The sequence below is a fragment of the Podarcis muralis genome, chromosome 5 (genome assembly GCF_964188315.1).
Source record: "Podarcis muralis chromosome 5, rPodMur119.hap1.1, whole genome shotgun sequence".
In the NCBI taxonomy this organism is placed as follows: domain Eukaryota; kingdom Metazoa; phylum Chordata; class Lepidosauria; order Squamata; family Lacertidae; genus Podarcis; species Podarcis muralis.
In genome coordinates this window covers 80475971-80498293 of record NC_135659.1, presented here as the reverse complement: position 1 = coordinate 80498293, position 22323 = coordinate 80475971, and the positions used below count along the sequence as shown (strand labels likewise).

Here is a 22323-nt window from a genome sequence, read left to right as displayed (position 1 = left end):
AGATAGAACAAAGGGCTGTACTGCTTCTGCTGCTGCACTGAATTATGGCGCAGTGGGCTTTAACTTCCACAGAAGAACATTGTGCATTAATTTCTCTCAGACCCTGCACTCAAAAGACCTGCCCTCCCCACCCCAAAAAACAACACTTAAAGCTGGCAGCACATAAAAGCAGCTGTGAAATTGTACAATCTTGCCCAGGAAGCACCTCTCCATGGCTGACCCATTGTTTGTTTTTTAATTTGTGGCTGATAACAATAACAAAAGCAATTCACCGTGTTATTATTTATATTTATTACTCTGCATGGTGCATTGCAAACGAGAACCGGATGCTGTATTGAGGAACTTACACTCCAAGGTTTTTTAGACAGGGGAGGCAAAAGAGGAAGGAGATTGGAGTAGGGATAAACAGAAGGAGAATATGTGTTTATTTCATCCCACATGGTTAATTTCACAGCCAGGCACAGTTCATTCATTCATTTATTATCCACTTAAAGTATTTTCACCCCACCCTTCAGCTGAGTAGGCTCTCACTGTGGCTTATATAGCATAACATCAATAAAAACAAGACAGTCCCTGCCTGCATAATCTAAAAGGCATGTCACAAAAGGAAAAAGGGATGTAGGGGGAAGAGGCGTCAGGAGCTGGAGCCAAGTGTAGGTCGGCAATCAAAGAAAAACACAGCGTCAGTGAAGTTAACTCTTTATTCAAGAAACCGAAACAGTGCAGGCCTGGTGACCCCGGCAACTCTTCCCAGTAGGTCTTGCTCCAACATGGCAGTTGCGAGGCTGAAGGTTCCTGCCTTCCCACCACTTCCTAAGGCTCCTCCTCTCCAGTGTCTTTCCCAAACAGTCGCAAACTGCGCCAGCACACAAGCCCGCTCTGCTCTGCTCATTTCTCTGCGTGTTCTAGGAGACTGGGGGAAGGGGAGCTGTTTGCAGCAGGAGGGGGAGACTGCTTGGCTTCTTGAGCAGCCTACCTCTTTGTCTCCTGTCTCCCCTCCCCTCCAGCTTCTGCCTTGGAGTCTGAACTGCCCTCTGCCACAGACTCTTCCTGCTTACCAAACCCTGTTACCTCATCTGCTTCCAACACCTCCTCCTCCCAGCCTGCTCCTCCTCCTCCTTCTGAGCACCACTAACACTGTAATTACCGGTACTACTTGCTAATCTATGGTGCTGCTTTTGAATTATGGTGTTGGAGGAGACTCTTGAGAGTCCCATGGACTGCAAGAAGATCAAACCTCTCCATTCTTAAGGAAATCAGCCCTGAGTGCTCACTGGAAGGACAAATCGTGAAGCTGAGGCTCCAATACTTTGGCCACCACATGAGAAGAGAAGACTCCCTAGAAAAGACGCTGATGTTGGGAAAGATGGAGGGCACAAGGAGAAGGGGACGACAGAGGACAAGATGGTTGGACAGTGTTCTCGAAGCTACCAGCATGAGTTTGACCAAACTGCGGGAGGCAGTGGAAGACAGGAGTGCCTGGTGTGCTCTAGTCCATGGGGTCACGAAGAGTCGGACACGACTAAACGACTAAACAACAACAACAAAATCTATGGTGTAGCCGCACTTGGATTGCTGTGTTCAGTTCTGGTGGCCACACCTCAAAAAGGAGAATCAAATTGATACGGGGGCTGGAGTAACTTCTCTATGAGGAACATTTGCAGTGTTTGGGTCTACTTGGTTTAGGAGGAAAATGAGTAAAGTAGGAGTGTATGCAATTATGTACCGGGTACAGAAAGCGGATAGAGAGATACATACAAGAACCCAGAGTCACGGAATGAATTTGAAGGGCTAGAGATTCAGTGAAGATAAAAGGATGTACATCTTCTTCACACAGTTCATTGTTTAAACTATGGAATTTGCATCCTCAACATATCGTGATGGCAAGAGTAAAGGGCCCATGACCCTGAATACCAGTTCCCGAGAATTACAAATGGACTTGCCCCCAAGTCCTGCTTATGGGTTTGCCAGAAGCACCCAGTTGGACACCGTGGGGAAAAGAACCAGAGGGGCTTTTTCATCTGATCCAGAAGGACTTTTTATATGCACACATAAAGCCAGTTCTGCTGAACTGTGGCCATAATTCATAACTGCAGGCTGCAGAGTGGAAGTGTGCCCTGTTATATCCTTGCTTGTTTTTAAAACTGATTAAAGGCAGTTTGAATGGGCGGTGGCAAGAAAACTGCAACACAAGTTTTTAGATGTATATTTCCCTTGTATATTTGGAATGTTATGTCTCTGGATTTACTTTTGCTGCAGCTGCCAGCTTGGAAGCCATTCTGGGTAATTCAATTCTGCTAATGGAAATTGGTTCCCGTCCCATAATGTATTGATTCAAGGTTCTTGGTGTTTAAAAGAGAAAGATGAATTTCACGTGTGAGAAGTTTTACGCATGTATCTTTCTCTTGGCTATCACATTTCCAGTGCACTCCATTCCGGCCATATGTGCGAATAAGAGACAGCTGCTCACTGCAGACAGAATCTAGAATTCCATTTTCTCTTATAAGGGGAGCTACTGCTTTCTGCTCTGTTGTTGTGGTTGGTGAGCTAGCTTGGTCCAATACAAAAGACAGAAGGCGTGTGCTCCATATCGACTCTCTCTCCCAACAGAAATGGCAAATACTTTAAAATGCTGGTTTGCTTGTGTGAAATTTGCTAAGGACTGACAGTCCTGTCTCTGCGCAAAGGAACACAAATACAATCAGAAATGGCAATGGAAACCAGCAGAACATTACCAGGGCATTCTTGCTGAATTACGGTTTATCAGGCAGTGTGACATAGTGGTTGGAGTGTTAGCCTAGGAGACCAGGGTTCCAATCCCCACAGAGCCAATGAAGTTTGCTGGGAGATCTTGGCCCAGTCACAGTTTCTAGCCTAACTTACCTCATAGAGTTGTTATGAGGATAAAATTGGGGCAGGCCAATGGGGTGGGGGAAGAGAAGAACCATGTATATGACCTTGAGCTCCTTGGAAAGAACATGGGATATAAATCAATGTAATAAAAATATAAACAAAACTGTCAATTGTGTCTTGAATTAATATTATGGTTTGTTTTCAAAATCACGCTATGCGTCTGAGTTAGCCTACCAGCACAAGGGCGTTTTCGTTAGTGCCGACACGGCCTTGTTAACTGGTCACTGCAGTCATTTTGATTTCAGGTAATCATCACTTTCCATTCGTTTTGCATTTTATTTCCCCGTGAATTAACTCTTTGATATTCTGCCTCCCCACAGAGCTTGCCAATTCAGAATTGTACTTCCTGGATTTGATGAAGTGTATCTTCCGACATCTGATGAAGTCGTTACTCTGCGAGGTGCCACAAGACTCTTATTCTTGCTAAGGGCTAGTCCTCACTTGTATTATTGATGTGGTAATTATAGTTATCATTTAATAGCTTGAGGCTGTTACAAATAGCAGGGGAGCAAAAATCCCCATATCAACCAACGGTAAATAAACCTCATGCATCAGCCTCTTACATTAACTATACATACATGTGAACTTAACTCTACTTCTAAGGCAATGAAGTACGTATAAAACATAACATTGTTTTGGATTAGGAAGGGAGAGCACACGGATTCCTTGCAAATGAGACCAGTGTGTGAAAGTTTAAGGTAACTAAAAAGAGCTGAAACATATACCTGTGCAGTACAAGCTGATGAATGCTTCGGAACTAGCAGTGTTCCAAGCTTTACTCATAATACCAAGATGTGAATAATTTTAATCTATTTTTAATGCTAAAGGACAAATGCCAACTTAGGTTATCAATATAGTGTCAACAGGAGCAAAACACTGACTGGTTCAATGAAGTAAGATTGGACCTTAGATACAAACTGTTTGTGGGTGAACATATCAGACGACACAGCGATTCTTCAAAACAGCTCTTGTTTATTCAGAGGCCAGAACAGAACTGAACTGAAGGGTTCAGCCAGCATGCTTATATAGAGCTCCACTACAACGCTACAGTAGCAACTTTCTGTAACTAGCCAATCACTGAACGTCACTTTCAATCCCCTATTTGCATATGCGGACCTGAGTGAAAACTACCTACAGTATCCCCCTGCTGGCCCAGGGTGAGAATTTCAGTACATAACACAAACCATTTTCAGACACAATGCTAAACCACTGTTTAGTGTGACATAAAGAGCGAAGGTGAGCAGGGGCTTGTACACAGCACTTTCTCCCCTATTCATAGGAGCAATGGACTGCTGAGGGACGTAATGGTTTGTATGCCGAGAGAGGTAGTGTACTTGTTCATGAAGCAGGGCTTTGTAGCCCCTCTATCACATGCCCCCTTTGCAGTTTAACAAAACCTTCTCCTACTTTGTTTTTGACCAGGCTGAAGACATGATTTGACCCCCTTCACAATGTTTCTGGGGGAAAACCTTACACAGCTTTATATGCTGTAGGAAAGCATTAACAATGTGAAGTCAGAGAGGGCTGCGAAGAGGTCCCAGGGGCAGGAAAGGTAAGCTAAGCTACACAGTCCCAGTAGACAGAACTGAAGGCCGGTCGGCTAAAAAGCAGCCTATAAATAGCAATGTAAATAATGTAAATTCAGCAAGAAAGAAAGCCAAAAGCGGCCCAGAGGTGCAGCAGAAGGCTGAGGGAAAGAATGTGTCAGTAAACTGAGAAAAGGAGGGATCAGTAAGAAAAGACCCCAGGGACCAGAAGAAGATGTGTGGTGCTGGTTGGAACATAAAGCAGCCTGGGGACAATAGACTGGGGCAATAAGTTGTGGATTTACGTCCACAAATGGAATTGAAATAAATCAACAGCGCCCTTTGTTTATCACCACGTCCTCAGTTTGGTTTCTCAAATGGAAGGCTATTTGAACAACGGAATACCCATACAACCAAAATGTTTGCATATGATGCAGATGTTAACCATGTTCACAGATTTCAGATACATGTTGTTAGTTTAGGCCTCATGTTTGCTGTGGTCTTTTGTCCTTCTCATTCAATGGCTGCCCACCCTCCTCCCGTCAGCCTAAGGCAGATCCCAACCACATGTCCAAATCTTCACTCTTGGGCGGCATCCAATTACAACTAAGGCAGTGCCGACAACACTGCTACGACAACGGCCAACGCAGCAGTATGTAAGCCCTGCTCCCTCGGTAGACACAGCAACATAATGTTGCTGACCAACCTTTGTGTTCTCTGCCCTGCAGGTCTCCCTTACCCCAGTGCCTCTTCACACTGGCTTTTAAACCAAAGTGCATTTTGCACAGGCAGCCCTGTGTTCTGTAGTCCTTGAAGAAAGGGGCCTTTGCTTTTCAAGAGGAACTGATATTTATATTGTTTAAAATGTGAGGTCTGCGCCATTCTGAGAGGGGGAAGGCCTTTCCCAGCCTGACTGAGTTCGCTGTGGTACGGAGCACAGTCCTGCCACCACAGCTTTAGACTGAAACTAATGCAAACCAGCTGTGAGAGGGAATCTCCGGGAAAAAAGGGGACAACTAATTTTCTATGGAGGTTTTAGTTTTATGAAGCTTAAGCATCTCGGTGACAGTAAGCCAAGCACAGCCTCTCCGTCTCCTGCGCTTTCCACGATGTTAGAGGAATCTAATGTTTATAATGTGCAGGGGTAATTTACATTTCTCAAGGAAGTGCTGGGAATTATACCACCAGAGCACATAAGCAAGTTTCAGAGGCAAGAACCTCAAGGGAATGCATGTAACGAAATACCAAAGCCTGTGTCAGTGAAACATCCAGTCATTACTGCTAATGTGTGCAATAAATATTGGGAGACCTTCTTAAACATGTACAAGTAGATTTATGATGAATGTTCACATTAAGCAATGCGCACCCCACAAACCCCCGGCATGGATATATGCGTGTGATAGATGTTTCTTCACCTATGATCTTCCTTACCGTCCCCCCCCCACACCTCACAAACCATGCCAAAAATCTAGGTACTTTGTGCCAATGGCCACAGGCCAACATGCTACAACAGTGAAACTTTTGTTGAGGTGAGGCACAGACTCAAGTTATCAACCTGCCAGTATTAGCTGAGCTTTTCAAGATTGGTCCACCTGAAACATGCACTGAATGTGGTTAGGGAGCAAGCTTGAACCTGGCTATGAGGGTTAGTAGCGTTACGGTTTCAAAACAGGCCACCATACTTCTACAATGGGCTTCCTAAGTTTCCTATTGGTGCTAGAAGTTCAGGGTCTGGTTTTATCATCATTTTCGTAGTCTCTATTCTCCCCACTCCATTGAAGCTATTTTTAAAAATGGGGATTGGATAAGACTGACCACTCTAACAATGTGATGACAAAGAAAAGAAAGGCTTTCCCTAACTTTTATTTCCCTGTTCACAAACAACCACACACAAATAACTATCACAGAGAATGGCATGTGGCTTTCCACCTTCCATTTTGCTATTAATGTCACCTTCCACAAACATCCTTTTCGAAAACGTAATTGTTGAACCAAAGGACTGGACCCAGAGGTGCCCTCCCATTCGGAGAAGAGCAGTTTTTATGCCACACACGAGAGAAAAGTTAAAACTAAATTCAAATATGTTCGGCTTGTGCAACTGGCTGTGCAATCTCCTGTACAAGCAGAATCATGAGAACTGTTTCATAATTTCTTACAGTCCTGTGAGAATTCTTAAGAGCTTGCGGGACAGTGCTAGTGGCTAGTATTTTCCTGCTGCTCACAACCCTGTTTGGATCCAAAGCACAGGGGGCCCTTCCAGACATCCTATTTATGTTGCATTCATGATTATTTGTGCCCATGATGGTATCAGGACAGTTATACATAACCCCAGTTTCAATACTTTGTGTGCCTACATCAGTTTTGTGGGGGTACATACTGCTTCAGTCTCAACCAGTGCATGTCCTGTAGCTTCCAACTAAAATCCTGTAACTTTTTGCATCACATTATTTTCTATAAAGCAAAAATGCAATAATGCAGTAACACTGGAGAAGTACTGCAGAACAACTGATAAAGTGGAATCAGCCAGCAAAACACAACACCATAAAACAAACAGCACAAAGGGGCTCAGAGCTGAAAAGTAGCAAAAGAGCATAAAGTCCTTGTTAGTAAATTCATTTAAATAATGCAGACAGAGGCCAGAGAGAAAAGAAATCCAGATAATACTTTACTGAGGAAAGTGAACAATGAAGTGTACAATTTTGAGATGAAAGGAGCAGAGAAGCTTTGTCTTTCTTATTTCAGGCTTGTTCATAGGAGGCAAACATTCAACCAAGGATACAAAGGAAAACTTCCTCAGAACTTCACATCCAATCAGGCCATGTGCTACCTCAGCAAACATCATGCCACTATGCCTGGTTGCTGAGCAACACCACCTGCACCCCTCCCGGCTATCTGACTTTAGCGCTAATCAAATTAACTCTTCAGTTTAGTGCTAATCAAATTAACTCTTCAGTTTCACACGAAATGATCTCTGCTGTTGCGCATCCAGCCGCCCCACATCCCTCAACTGGATAGAACTAGCTACTTCTTAGCCCTAAGCCATATACAGTGGTACCTCAGGTTACAAACACCTCGGGTTACAAACACTTCGGGTTACAGACTCCGCTAACCCGGAAGTAGTACCTCGAGTTAAGAACTTTACCTCAGGATGAGAACGGAAATCACGCGGCGGCGGTGCAGTGGCAGTGGGAGGCCCCATTAGCTAAAGTAGTACCTCAGGTTAAGAACGGTTTCAGGTTAAGAATGGACTTCCGGAACGAATTAAGTTCGTAACCCGAGGTACCACTGTACAAACTCTGCACCACCATAAGCCACATGCAGAAAGCATCTGCATTACGTTAAGGAGTCAGCGGTACAGAGAAGCACAGGCAACTTGAGCAAGCGTGCCAAGCTACATGCTACAGGGAACACCAAAACACCCAAGGCAATTCATGCCTTTCCTTGGTTTGAGAGGTCAAGTTTAAGGAGCACCTCAAATTGATTAGATGGGCACAGGGGATCGCTACTGCTTTCACAGCTGTTCCAGCACGTCACATCAAGACTCTCTGCTGGGTGGCCGACAAGACCAATCAAAATAAAGCTACAGGGCCCTAAAAGGTGTCACTAAATCCGTGCATGGGAAAAGAGTCCTTGCTTTCCGTTTAAGTGGCTTACGGAAGGCGGGGTGAGAGAAAGAATCCTGGCCCCCTCCTCCCAGGTGTACTAAGTGTGGGAAAGTTCTAAGAACACATTCCTCAGTAGCAACTAAGGAAGGAAGGTCCCAAGCATCCCAGGCAGAGCTTTCACCAGCACTTTGGAAAGGTAAATAAACCCCAGAGATGAAGAGCTAGTTAAAAAAACGGGGAGGGGCAGCTTTCTCCTCTCCTGAACAGCTAAAGGAAACTTGTTTTTGATCGGAAAAGAAGCTGGGAGTCTCTGGACAGTGTTCCAAGCTTAAAAGGAGCTGCCTCATTTATTTATTTTTTTAAAATTACAAGCACCAATGAAATAACATTCAGCGAGTGCCTATAATCCCAAGGGAGAGACAAAACTGACATTGAAGGTTACTTGCCTGCACGGAGCTCTTTGAATGCATACATCTTAAATATAAATTGCACAGAGGCAGGGAAGAACAGCCACATAGCATTTTCCAAGCATCAGCATTGCGTACGAAAAAGAAAAAGTCCCTCGAGTAAACAGAACGGACATCTTCCACCCCAAATTGGCAGAGAAAGTTGACGTAAGAGATTAGATATGAAAGCATTTTGAAAATAAGCACACCAGTGTGCAATTTCTCAAAATGACGTAGGAAATCCAGAAACTGAGAGTTGCTTGTGTCTATTTCAAGGCTTGGAGTAGCACTAGAAGGTAGGAAGGAAACACAACTCATTAGGGGTGGGTGGCAGGAGGCAAATAACCTTTCCTCTGCTCAACAAAGGACCCTGCCACTCTCGCCACAGTATGGTGCTTTGATGTGCTCGCCTGCTGGGTTTAGAAACCTAGTGGGTAGGATGGGGGAGACGGCACACATGGTTTCAGGAATACATATCTGCCAAGGTAACATCTGAAGGATGAGGATAAACAATATTAAAAGTAGTCTTTGCTAGAAAAGTAAGAAGGAAATTTTACATTAGCGAGTAAAATAAATTATGCCAGGTATATCATCTAGTTCTTACTTATTACACTGATTCTAGCATCTCATCCTGTGCTGAGTTAGGTACACAAGTCTACTCATTTCAATTAATAGCCTGTTCTGCTGTGAACTCACCTAATTCTGCAACTATTAGGGCAGATTACAACATCAGTAAAATACAGCATCAAGACACAATTGGGTGGGTGGGGGAGGAAATGGTCTTGTCCCAAACACACAGACCATAGCTTGCAAAATAAACCAGGCATGTTAGCATTTCCCATCAGTACACAACAAAAATTGGAACTGTTTGATGCTGCAACAAACTGCACAGCTACGTAAAGCCATACTGACCATGCATCTGGTAGGTGTAGGGGGCTTGTCCTGACGTTGCGGTGCTGAAGCTAGAGCCATAGCTAAGGAACCCACTCTGCCCCGGCGAATGGCTCAGGCTGTCTTCTGTCTTGATGCCTTAGGAGGGCAGAGGGAAAAAAACCAAAGTTACGACTATGAAGCTACAGTCAAAACATACGCAAGCATTCAGTGCATTAAGGATTTCTTTTCTTTGACTGGGCTGTGTTGTGAAAATACGAGGTAGTGGTTGCATTTCCATCTTACTCTTCTTGTAGAGAAGTCAGGGCTGCATAACGAATTTTATAGTACAAACTTTGTGTGGTAGGTGATGTTGATTGGGCAAGGTCAGCCCAGGGGATCCACGACTGAAAGGGGGAACCGAATCCTTCACACTCCAAATCCAACACTCCAGCCCCACCTTCCGCAGTCTGGCAGGGGCTGATGGGAGTGTAGTCTAAATTAACATGTATAGGGCACCATGTTGGCCTCCCCAGGTCTAGCCAGTATATCACACTGACACTTCCAGTGCAAGAGCATCTTCTTGCAAATTTCTGGGTGTCTCTCCCCCCCCCCCATGCTCCCACATGTATTTGCACGGAACAAATACATGGTGACAAAACAAAGGCTAAACAAATATCCTACCGAAGTCCCATGCTCCTGTTTCAAAGTTATTTTCACAGCCTGTGTATTTGTTTCTAGAAAGCAACAGTCCTGTGATGCAAATGTTGAGCAGATTTACCTACGAGCCTGGCTGAATAACACTGTTTACATTTTTTATACTTACTTTTTGTCTAATGTAAAGGGAAAGATGTTGTTTATTTTTTTACATTAGTATCCCACCTTTTCTCCAAAGGGCTCTCAGAGCACCCTATGTGCTTTCCCCCTAACCCAAATAATCCTCTCAACAAGCCTGCGAGGTTGGTTAGGTAGGGAGACGGTGACTAGTCTAAGCTCAGCTTCATGGCTGACCAGGGAGTGGAGTGTTCTTAATAGACTTCTGCATCAGTCCCATAACTGCATTCTATGACATACACAATAGCTAGGTGAACAAGAACGGTCATGCCATAGACTATTACACTTCTCAAGAAAATGTACTTTAACATTTGTCTAGTGAAGACTGAAACTGTTCTCAGTTTGCTGACAGAGTTATGGCATCACAGTTTACTTTCCCCAGCTACAGCTGAAGAAGTTAGTGCCTTTTCCCCCTTAAAAAAACGTTTAGGGGTACTCTCATTTTCCTACTCATATTGAAATGCTGCCCCTCAATGAGACCAAACTTAAGATTCACAAAATATTTAGGGGTATGCGTACCGCTACGTCCCCCCAGAAAAAAAGCACTGGAAGAAGTGAACATCTTTTGAACTTGGTTTTCACTCTCTCTCACCTTTTTTAAAAACTGCTGCTGAAACCTGGGACCCCCTCAAATCCTGTCAGGATATAAAGTGATCAACCGGATGGCTTTTAAGAGTAATAAAGAGTCAGGGGCTCTGTTTCTCCACCTACTTTTCCTGAGCTGGAATTTCACTGTGTCTCTTTCCTGATCAATCCTCTGCCACACAACACAGTAGGCTTGTTGAGGACGAGAACCTTCCAGTCTTCCATTTGGATGACAGATGAGGGAGATCGCTGAGGCATTCCACAGGTGGATTAAGCCCCCATAGGCCCACTTGACTGCTTCGATCAGCAGAATTGGCACTACTACAGGTAGCACATGAGATTACCCCACATGTGCCCACTCACCTGCTTCAATCGGCGGAATTGGCACTACTGCCAGGTGCCACATAATACCTGTTCCACATTTGTAATAATTTGATTGCTTTGATTACACTTTGGAACCCCTTGCCTATTGAAATCAAGCAGGCATCTTCACAGTACCCTTTTTCGGTGTCTGCTAAAACATTCCTGTTTAGACAAGCCTACCTGGATGTATATGAAGTTTAGGTAGTTTTGATCTGTTTTAGTTAGTTGACTTTTGTATGTTAGGTTTGTGAATTGTTCTTGGTTTTACTGTTTTGTCTTTTGTAAACTGCTTTGAGATTTGTTTTTTGTTTTTACAATCAAGCGGTGTATAAACTTTATAAAATAAATAAGCAAATTCCAACCTGGATTTCTATGACTGCCCAAGAGCTGAGGAGAGTGTATGTGCATATGTTGGTGTTGGGAGAAATGTGTGTATGTCTCTTGATGGGCTGTGAGGTTTTTGGCAGTTCGAGTCCCTGGGTGTCCTGATGAATGACTTTGTTCAGGAAAGGGATGGGGTTAGTGATCTCGCTTAATTTCTCGGAGGCTTTCCAACACCATCAGCCATGGCATCTCCAATGGGTTAGGAGTGGCGGGTACTGTCTTACAGAGGTTCTGCTGCTCCCTGGAGTACATGTTTCAGAGGGTAGCCCTGGGTGACTAGACCTCAGCACCCTGGCTGTTAAGCTGCATTGAGCTGCAGAATTTAATTCTATCCCCAATCCTGTTCAATATACCATATTTTCCGTCGTATAAGACGACTGGGCATATAAGACGACCCCCCAACTTTTCCAGTTAAAATATAGAGTTTGGGATATACTCGCCATATAAGACTACCCCTCTTCCATCGCACACCAAATAAAAATTTAAAAAACCAGTCTCCAGTCCAGCTCGGAAATCCGCTTCACTTCCCAGTGGCCGGGGGCTTCTGGGGCCAATTTTCAAGCGTATTTCTGCTTCATCTAGAGAGCTTGGTGTCCTCTGATTTAATTTGCTGTCGTTTTATCCTTTGGTGGGGAGTTGCTGCAGGAGCTGCTGCTGTAGCCGGCGTATAAGACGACCCCCGACTTTTGAGAAGATTTTCCTGGGTTAAAAAGTAGTCTTATACGCCAGAAAATACAGTATTTAGGAAGCCATTTGAAGCAGTCACCAGGGGATAGGGAGTGCACCATCATCAATATGCTGGTGTGGCTGCGCATGTGCTGAGTCAGTGCCTGGATGCCATGGTCATGGTGGGCTGGATGTGGGCCAGTAAGTTTAAGCTGAATCCTGACAAGGCAGAAATCTTTCCTAAAGAATGCTCTGATTGCAGACACTATAACTGGCGCCGCTGAGCAACATCAGAATGCAGGGGCTCATAACACAGTCTTCTCCACCTCCAATCCTACCCACCAGTAATCTGGCAGGGGAGCACATGTCACAATAACCTCTTAAATTTAAAAATGGCTGGTGGTCTGTCATGACCCAGGGTGCAGTTCAGATCCTCTACATTCTCTAGGAAGGAAAGCGAGCTCATACAAACTCCATGCAGCTGGATGTTTACATGATGCAGAGAAGTTCACACTCATTATCTGGGGATGGAGGGGGTCAACCTGCACCTCTCTCGTGCAAACTGCATTTTGTTTTGGAATCGGTGAGAGTGGGGCACATCTCACTGGGAGCCACGTATGAGCTCAGAGCTAGTAGTAAAATTGTCCCCCTTAGCTTATTTGCAACCATTTAGATTGAGGTTGAATCCTGACAAGACTGAAGTACTGTTTTTGGGGGACAGGTGGCGGGCAGGTGTGGGGGACTCCCTGGTCCTGAATGGGGTAACTGTGCCCCTGAAGGACGAGGTGTGCAGCCTGGGAGTCATTTTGGACTCACAGCTGTCCATGGAGGTGCAGGTTAATTCTGTGTCCAGGGGGGCTGTCTACCAGCTCCATCTGGTACGCAGGTTGAGACCCTATCTGCCTGCGGACTGTCTCGCCAGAGTGGTGCATGCTCTAGTTATCTCCCGCTTGGACTGCTGCAATGTGCTCTACGTGGGGCTACCTTTGAAGGTGACTCGGAAACTGCAATTAATCCAGAATGCGGCAGCTAGACTGGTGACTGGGAGTGGCCGCCGGGACCACATAACACCGGTCCTGAGAGATCTGCATTGGCTCCCAGTACGTTTCCAAGCACAATTCAAAGTGTTGGTGCTGACCTTTAAAGCCCTAAATTGCCTCGGTCCTGTATACCTGAAGGAGCATCTCCACCCCCATCGTTCAGCCTGGACACTGAGATCCAGCACCGAGGGCCTTCTGGCGGTTCCCTCATTGCGAGAAGTGAGGTTACAGGGAACCAGACAGAGGGCCTTCTCGGTAGTGGTGCCCACCCTGTGGAACACCCTCCCTTCAGATGTGAAGGAAATAAGCAGCTCTCTTCTTTTTAAAAGACATCTGAAGGCAGCCCTGTTTAGTGAAGTTTTTAATATTTAATGCTGTATTGTTTTTATCACTTGATTGGAAGCTGCCCAGAGAGGCTGGGGAAACTCAGCCAGATTGGCGGGGTATAAATAAATTATTATTATTATTATTATTATTATTATTATTATTATTATTATTAGGAAATTAGAAAAAGAACTTCAACAGAATTCCCAGAGGTGCATTATCTTAACAGTAACACCCTATGCCAAAAGCAAGCCAATTTGTTTGGGCAGCTAGGAGTGATTATATGCTATTATCTCAGGCTCCATTGCTGCTGTCCGACTTTAGCTTTCATGGGTACACACGCAGAGAAACGGCTTCTCGTGACATTTGTATTCTGATTACAATCAGCAACACGCATGCAAACACTCAACCCGTTGCAGCCCTGGCCACGGTTAATCTTCAGTGACATGCTTTTCGGGAAGTCTGTTGTCAGACAGAGAAATAACTTGGCACCAAATTAATTTCCACGTACTTCTCCGTTTTGTCTACGAACTTGGGATAGTTTTATTTTTGAGCCAGAAAAACAATAGTACTTCATTGTTCTTGGTTGACTGCCAGGTGGGATTTTTCAAAATCTAGAGTATCACATGCAGAACTAGCCAGCCTGGGGAGGAGGGGGAGGGGGGGAAGAGGGGAGACCATTGTTCGGAAGATGCAAAATAGGTAATCTGCAGGATTTATAAACAGCATGTGGGGCTGACTCATGTATGCCCTGAAGACAGCAGCCAGTAGCCAATGGCCTGGTTTTCACCTGCTGTTAACAATGGCAACTGTTCAGCATTTGTCTTGGCTTCTAACCAGCTGATACAACACATAAACGAGATCTAGGAAACCAAACCTAAAGATTTCTCTGCTTGCCTTGTTAGAGTTTAGTGTTATAAAGGCAGGTCTCTATGCCTGGAGATGTTCACGTCCTAGTTTTATGGAAATCCATTCAATATACTTGTTCATCCAGCAAATCAGGCATTTTTAGTTTTTTTAAGTAAGGGATGGTGATATAAAATTGACATTTACCCCAAACATTCTTTAAGTCGTGAGATGCAATGGATGATAAAGGAATTAAGACTCCGAGAAAGACTTGCAAAAACAAGCCTCAAAGATTAAGTTTCTGTTATCTGATGTGGATTGCAATGGCCTTCTTACAAACAATACCCAAAAGAACTAGACTTTAATTTTTGCTCTTGTTGTTAATAAATAGAACGTACAGATCACCCTTATCAGAAGAGACATGGAATGACTCCTGCATTCCGCATCCCATTCAGGATGCATCAGGAACGAAATTCATTCCTTACATCATTCGTGAAAGCACTCTTACGCTTTCAAAAGCAACAGAGAGAGGTTCAGGGGCCTAGAATATATAATACATTTTGAATTTCTGAATGAGTTACTGCTTCCCACGATGCCCTACAGAATCTGTCCTGCGAAAGCCACACAGGGAATTTGCCTTTCACGTTAAATCTGAATTCAGATATCTGGGACCTCTGCATAGTACTTGGTACCAGTTGCTGGAAATCACAGGAGAGGAAAATACTCTTGTGCTCAAGTCCTATTTGCAGGCTTCCCACTGACATCTGGTTAGCCACTTTGAAATCTAGATGGGCCATTGGCCTGATTCAGCAGACCCTTCTTACATTCTTATGACTTAACATGTAGTCCAATGGAGCCTGGATAGTTTAGTTGGTTAGAGCGTGGTGCTGATAACGCTAAGGTTGCAGGTTCAATTCCTGCATAGTTCTGCATTGCAGGGGGGTTGGACTAGATGATTCTTCTGGGTCTCTTCCAACTCTGCAATTCTGTGATTCCATGTACATAGTAAATGGAATTTGTCGGGTTCACATGTTTTTTTAGGCCTGATCCTGGCGGCAGTTCCCAATATGCAAAAAATAAGTATCTTTCTGGTGTAGCCGTAAATAAAAGCCTACTTCGTTCAAACATTCTTCTAAATCATGGTTTCGACCGATCACAAATGTGCAGCAGTAAGCCTCAGGGTTATGTACACCACCTCCCCTTCTCTTCCTTCCTCCATTCAAGAAGTCAAAAGCCTTTGTGTTCACTTTTGACTGAAGTACGATTTCCCCCTAGGAACGCTGTTTTATTCCAACTCTCTTTAGTTTAAAGTTAACCAAAATATCAAAATCGTGATTCGGCTATTTCAAAATACCAAAATATTATCTAATAAAAACATCTAAGTTGGAAACAGTGAGACTGTACACAGAGGAAAACAAAGGATGATGTATTTGCTTAAAAAAAACTATAAAAAAGTGAAAGCAGAAGCTTTTGCCTCTCTTCCTCTCACAGTCAAAAGAGACAAGTAGAAGATTGTGTGTACCAGAGGCACCGCAGTTTGGAGATGGTCCAAGTGGGGTCCAAGTCTTTTGAGCTTCTAAGTAAGTAAAGCTCAGGTGCCTTTCACCTGTTAAGCGAAGCATGTTGTCCAGCATTAACCCCCAGCACCCAGTGAGCACGCAGCAACCCTGCCTGTTATTATCGCATGTGTGTGTGCTAGTCCTCCCATGTACTCATTTACAGTGGTACCTCGGGTTACATATGCTTCAGGTTACAGACGCTTCATGTTACAGACTCTGCTAACCCAGAAATAGTACCTCAGGTTAAGAACTTTGCTTCAGGATGAGAACAGAAATCGTGCTCCAGCGGCACAGCAGCAGGAGGAGGCCCCATTAGCTAAAGTGGTGCTTCAGGTTAAGAACAGTTTCAGGTTAAGAATGGACCTCCAGAATGAATTAAGTACTTAACCCAAGGTACCACTGTATTGTTTTTATTATTATGTCATGCATCATGTGTTTTTATGTTGTAAAAACCACCCGTAGATGAAGCTTGTTATACAGGCAGCGACTAATTTAGGCGTGTCCGATATGTGCATGACTGCGAATGAGCGCATTGCACCAAACCAGGGAGTGACCCCAAAACGTCACAGAAATGGTCAGGGCAGGGACAGAACGGTGTGCTTGAAGCTTTTCCCCAATGGTGTTTCACTAATACGTGTGGTGCCTTGAAACGTAACCCCTGCGTAAATTGGGAGTTGCCTGCATAAATTTACTAAATAGTAATAATAATACTCATCTCGCCCCCTTTGGTTCTTTCCCACTGTTAGGCTGCATAATGCATTATGACCCAGAATTCTCATCCTGAGTCCGCTGGTTGCTCAGGTATCGCACCAGTTCTCCTGCATGGTAATCTCCAGTTATTCAGTACCAGCCAAGTTCTGATCTATTCAAAGTTTGTGTGCTTGGATCAGATCATGCAAATGCTATTTCCAGCTATGACAACAAACGGCAAAAGTCTACAAGAAGTGTTTCAGATGCTGGTTCAGTGTTTTGTCTTCCATTTCCACTCTTCTGAACTGCTACTGCAAGTACTAATTTTACTACACCCAAAGTTATTTTATCATGCAGTGCATTGCACATTCCAGCTTTTTGGCCGTTTCTGTGATTTTGTTTTAACCCCCCACACTATGCCCTTTACACGCTGAAAAAATCATGCACATTACTCCACGAACGGGAAGTTCCACTGAGAAAACAAAAGGAGATCTCAGCCTTCCAAATACATCTAACACGATCTCTGTTTGTACAGGATGAAGCGTGGCTGTTCTATGCTGTGAGCACACAGGCTCTCAGCTGCTGAAAACAGCAAGGCAGGGTCTCAAAACAAACATCTGCTCTCTATTAATTTTGCTACAGTGTATGTCTGAAAATGCACACCGCATGTGTATGTAAAATATAAGTAGTGCCATGATCTAGACTAGAGTTTGCTGTGCTTTATATAGAATCTCTATATAGAATCATATAATTGTAGAGTTGGAAGGGACCTTGGGGGATCATCCAGCCCAACCCTCTGCAATGCAGGAATATGCAGCTGTCCCATACCAGGCACAGATCTCTTGGCTAGCCAACTACTAACAAATAATAATAATAATAATAATAATTATTATTATTATTATTATTAATATTATTATTATCATTATTATTATTTATTTATACCCCGCCCATCTGGCTGGGTTTCCCCAGCCACTCTGGGCGGCTTCCAACAAAATATTAAAATACAGTGGTCTGTTAAACATTAAAAACTTCCCTAAACTGGGCTGCCTTCAGATGTCTTCTCAAAGTCTGGTAGTTGTTCTTCTCTTTGACATCTGGTGGGAGGGCGTTCCACAGGGTGGGTGCCACTACCGAGAAGGCCCTCTGCCTGGTTCCCTGTAACTTGGCTTCTCGCAGTGAGGGAACCGCCAGAAGGCCCTTGGAGCTGGACCTCAGTGTCCGGGTAGAACGATGTGGGTGGAGACGATCCTTCAGGTATACTGAACCGAGGCTGTTTAGGGCTTTGTAGGTCAGCACCAACACTTTGAATTGTGCTCGGAATACGTCCCTCAGTAACTCAGATCACAAATATTCCATGCCACCAGTATCCCATACCACTACTTAACAGGGAATGGGGACCAATTTGTCTAACCCTACCCTCTTAACATGCAAGAACGTCTTCCTTAAATAAGCTGGAACCTCCTGATCGACCACCCTCTCCACAGCTTCAGAGCATATGTGTTGACAAAGTCAGAAGATACTGTCTGCTTCCCTCTTCAGCTTAATAGCAGTAACTGATGGCACCCTTCATTTTGATTTTTCTACTCCTAGTCCTTATACCATGATACTATGACCCACTGTTTGTTCTGTGTCTCTTTTCAGATGATCTGACCCACGCATTCAGTGAAAGGGGAAAGGGATCTAACCAATGGCCATGCTTCAAACGTCACTCACAGCACCCTCTGGCAATGCGACTAGTGTTCATGCACGCCCACACAAGGTACATACAGCTGAATGTACAGTGGCTGAGTGCATGGTTGTGTTTCTCTGCTCTACTGAACGACAGAGAAAGGCTTATGAACTTCAACCAATGAAACAGCCACCCTAACAGCTGCTGATACTCTTGAAAAATTACAGTTGTTGTCCGGACATTTGTAAAATGAAGCAAGGGCCTATAAACCAGAGGTGAGGAACACACAGTGGTGCCGACTAACATCTAGGCAGCCACAACTCCCATTAGGTTTCCAACCCAGCTCTACACAACATGTACTGTAGTTTCTTATTACTGAAAATAAAAATGAAACAGCTAGCACACTACTCACTGTAGGAAGGTATTCCATAAGGTTGGCCGGGCGGCGGATATGCAGTATAACCAGAGGTTTGCTGGATTCCTGCACTATACTGAGTCTGTCCATATGTGGCCATCGTTGGAAAAGATGGGACTGTTACTATATGGGGATAATGCCTATTCAAAAGAAAGAGGGAGAAATTAGGACAAACCATGGATGACTTCGACAGTTAACTTCTAATTGACTTGAAAAATTATATATAGTATTCTGCTAAAGCATGCTTTTAAACAATTATTTCAAACACTCCTTTCTGAACAATTGAACAATCCAAGGAACTGGAGCAGGCCTATGGGGTATGTGGGGTTCCTTGCCTGAAACCGGGGGGACGGGGGGACGGGGGACGGACTGCTTCTAGTCAGTATAAGACTGTACTGAGCTAAATAGTTGTGATATAATGCAACCCCTGCTTTTTTGCAGGACACGTTCATGCTTGCTTTTTGCAAAATTTGACGCGATTGTTATTGTAACACTAAAAACAGCTCAGCTCAGACATCATGCAAAATCATGGTTTGTGACTGCTAACCATGGTTTGGATTTTAAACCACGAATTGGGCTTCCAAGCACACCCCTAGGCTTTCATGTGAACATCATGACTGCTGAGTAACACAGGAGCATCAATTTAGAGGAATTCTCTTCTATGTGAATGAGAAGAAAGGGGAATGTTTCTTCTAATCTGGCATTGGCTGTAATGTGCTGGCAATATTGAAATACAAAAGTGTTATTCTTCAGAGTTACTATGCAGATTTGCACACACGTTTAAGGCTGCAAGCCTAACCTCACTTACCTGGGAGCAAGCCCCACTGAATTAAATAGAGCTTACTTTTGAGTAAACATGGTTAGGGGTTATGCTGAAATCAACTAGCAGCACAAACCTAGGCATGTCTACTTAGAAGCAAGTCCTGCTGAGTTCAGTTGGACTTCAAGGTAAGCTTAAGATTACAGCCTAAGAATTCTTGTTCTTGGTAAAAAAAAAACCCTAGAAACAATACACATATTTTGACAGCAATCACAGATTCAGTCAGGCACTCTTACTTTGTAGTGTAGAGGTGCAGAGAACGCTGAGGCGCAGCTTTGGAGTTGCCTACAAAAGAAAATTAACACAATAAATAACATCAACTATACTTTCCAGTGGAACAGCCACCTTAGTCTGCAGCAACTAAAACAATAGAGAGTCTTGCAGCACATTATAAACAAGTGGCATAAATTTTCATTGACTACAGTCTACTTCATCAAATCTATGAAGAGCAGATATCTGTGGATATATATCACTGTGTTTCATGCACTGTGTGGACTCAGGGAGTGGGAACTCTAAATTGTGTGGTTAGAAGGGAAGGGAAGAAAGCTACATTGACCTGAGTTATTTTCATGTGGAGTGACTTCAGCAGCCTATGCCACAAAAGCAATGCAACGCATGAAAGACTTCAAATTCTGGATGATTGGTCCTGAAATAAAGGAAGTACCAAAAGCTAGGAGGAAGGTGAAGCATATCCTGGGTCCATGCTCCTCTCAAGAAGGTGGCACACTGATAGAAAAGCAACATTTGGCAAGCCATTTAGCAAAACCAGAAAGGAGAAAGTGCCAGGATAACAAAGAAGCATTTTCAAGGGAAGCAGAACTTCACTGGGTCACTGGTGTCCGATGACCTTCATCCAAGGACCACAAAGAATCTCGCAAGGGAAACCTCAGAACCCCTAGTTAACCTATTTTACAACTCATGGGGGGCTGGTATGGCCATACCACCCCTCTCCAGCAACTGTACTCATGACTATTAGTATTTGTAGTTCAAAAGCCAAATATATTTATTAGGATGCATATATTCAGATTGATTTTTTGTTTCTAGCCTTTAGCATCCATTGCCACATTGATTTGCATCTTTACTATGCAATGTAAGGGCTAGAAGCTAAGGAAACCCAGCCAGATGGGCGGGGTATAAATATTTATTTATTTATTTATTTATTTATTTACTTACTTACTTACTTACTTACTTACAATATATTCCTTTAATATCTAAATACTTTCACCATGAGCAACAGCACCACCTAATACTGGATCCATAGCAACCTATTATTATTATTATTATTAGTAGTAGTAGTAGTATTATTATAGAATCATAGAGTTGGAATAGACCACAAGGGCCATCGAGTCCAACCCCCTGCCAAGCAGGAAACAATATTATTATTATTATTAAAAATGTGTCTTCTTCTCTTCTTTGGCAATCACCCGTAGCCAAGTAAGATTGTCTTCCATAAACACGGTTTTAACAATGAAACAATAAAAATAATAATTATAATGTGCCCTATGCCCGTAGAGCTCAGGGCGGTTCACAATATAAAAATACAATACTGCAAGCTACTGCATGGGGGCAGGAGTCTTACGAAGTGTCAGTCAAGGCCAGAAATCAAATTTTGCATTCTTTGCCTTGCGTGAGGAGAGAGTGGGAATGTGACAGCTGCATGTTGTGGGAATATGACAGCTCCACTACATGTTGGAGGAAGAACACTGGGGAGGGAGCCTGTTGTACCTGTGAAAGTCCTTGGTGCAATGTAGAACTCTGCGCAATGAACGGTTGTAGATGTTTGCGCAATTCTAATCGCATGGTGGAACTGAACACCAAGACAGCCTTAGGAGGGGAAGACATTCCCACGCTGTGTGAGGTCCAGAGAACCCCCATCAAACAGAGTCATTCCCAGAAGGTGTTATGTGGAACACAGCATTGTAACATATCTGAAAACAGAAGGTTCTGCACCTTCTTGCACACATTAAAGGGAAAAAATATGTACACATTACTGTGCTCTCAATAAGTATGGGGCAAGTGAACAACGACTGAGCAGGATGTGCCCCCATAGCCAGAAGAGGATTGTCCTCATTAGGAAGTCGTCTAAGATGAGACAACCTTCAGTTTATTCAGCAATTCATAAGATAGTGAATTAAACATCTCCGGCATGTTTTATTTAATGAAATATGCAAATACATTGAAAATATAAAGAAAGAATCCTATGGGCTCACGTAGTATTGTTATTCTGTAAAGCCTGCGAGAACATTTCCAAAATATCTGGTGCATGTTTCTGCAGAAGGTTTCTGTATACTTTTGCTCATTCTCACTTGAAAATTATTCTCTGAGTATGATTTCATTCACCTTTGATGCTTTAATGTCTTTTTATCATTACTTGGAATTAAACAGAGCCTCACCTATAGAAATCTGTCAGTTATCAGTTAGCCTTTCATTTCTCAGTGTGAGAGCAAAATTCCTGGACTGAATGACCAGAATATACTAAAATTTCACATCTCTCTCATTTCCATTAGTCCTCTTCAGGCAATCAAGGTGGGGGCATGTGGGCTTAAAGAGAGGAGGGGTCAGGGACGTGCATACAAGCACCGACCCAACAGCCCCACATGTGCAAGCTCAACTTCAGGCCTTAATGTATTGAGAGGCAGTTACAGATAGGTAGCCGTGTTGGTCTGCCATAGTCAAAACAAAAAAAATTCCTTCCAGTAGCACCTTAAAGACCAACTAAGTTAGTTCTTGGTATGAGCTTTCGTGTGCATGTATCTGAAGAAGTGTGC

General features: G+C 43.6%; 1 protein-coding gene across 4 annotated transcripts in view; it reads right to left on the bottom strand.

The window, feature by feature from the left end:
* The window catches only part of EYA2 (EYA transcriptional coactivator and phosphatase 2), a 124386-nt gene that overhangs the window by 51722 nt on the left and 50341 nt on the right, over positions 1-22323 (bottom strand). For all 4 annotated transcript variants that reach the window (XM_028735102.2, XM_028735104.2, XM_028735101.2 and 1 more), the window contains exons 3-5: positions 19792-19840; positions 18733-18875; positions 9403-9519 (exon numbers count right to left, since the gene is read on the bottom strand). In XM_028735102.2, the coding sequence (XP_028590935.2) occupies positions 9403-9519; positions 18733-18875; positions 19792-19840 (309 nt within the window). The remainder of the gene's footprint in view (positions 1-9402; positions 9520-18732; positions 18876-19791; positions 19841-22323) is intronic.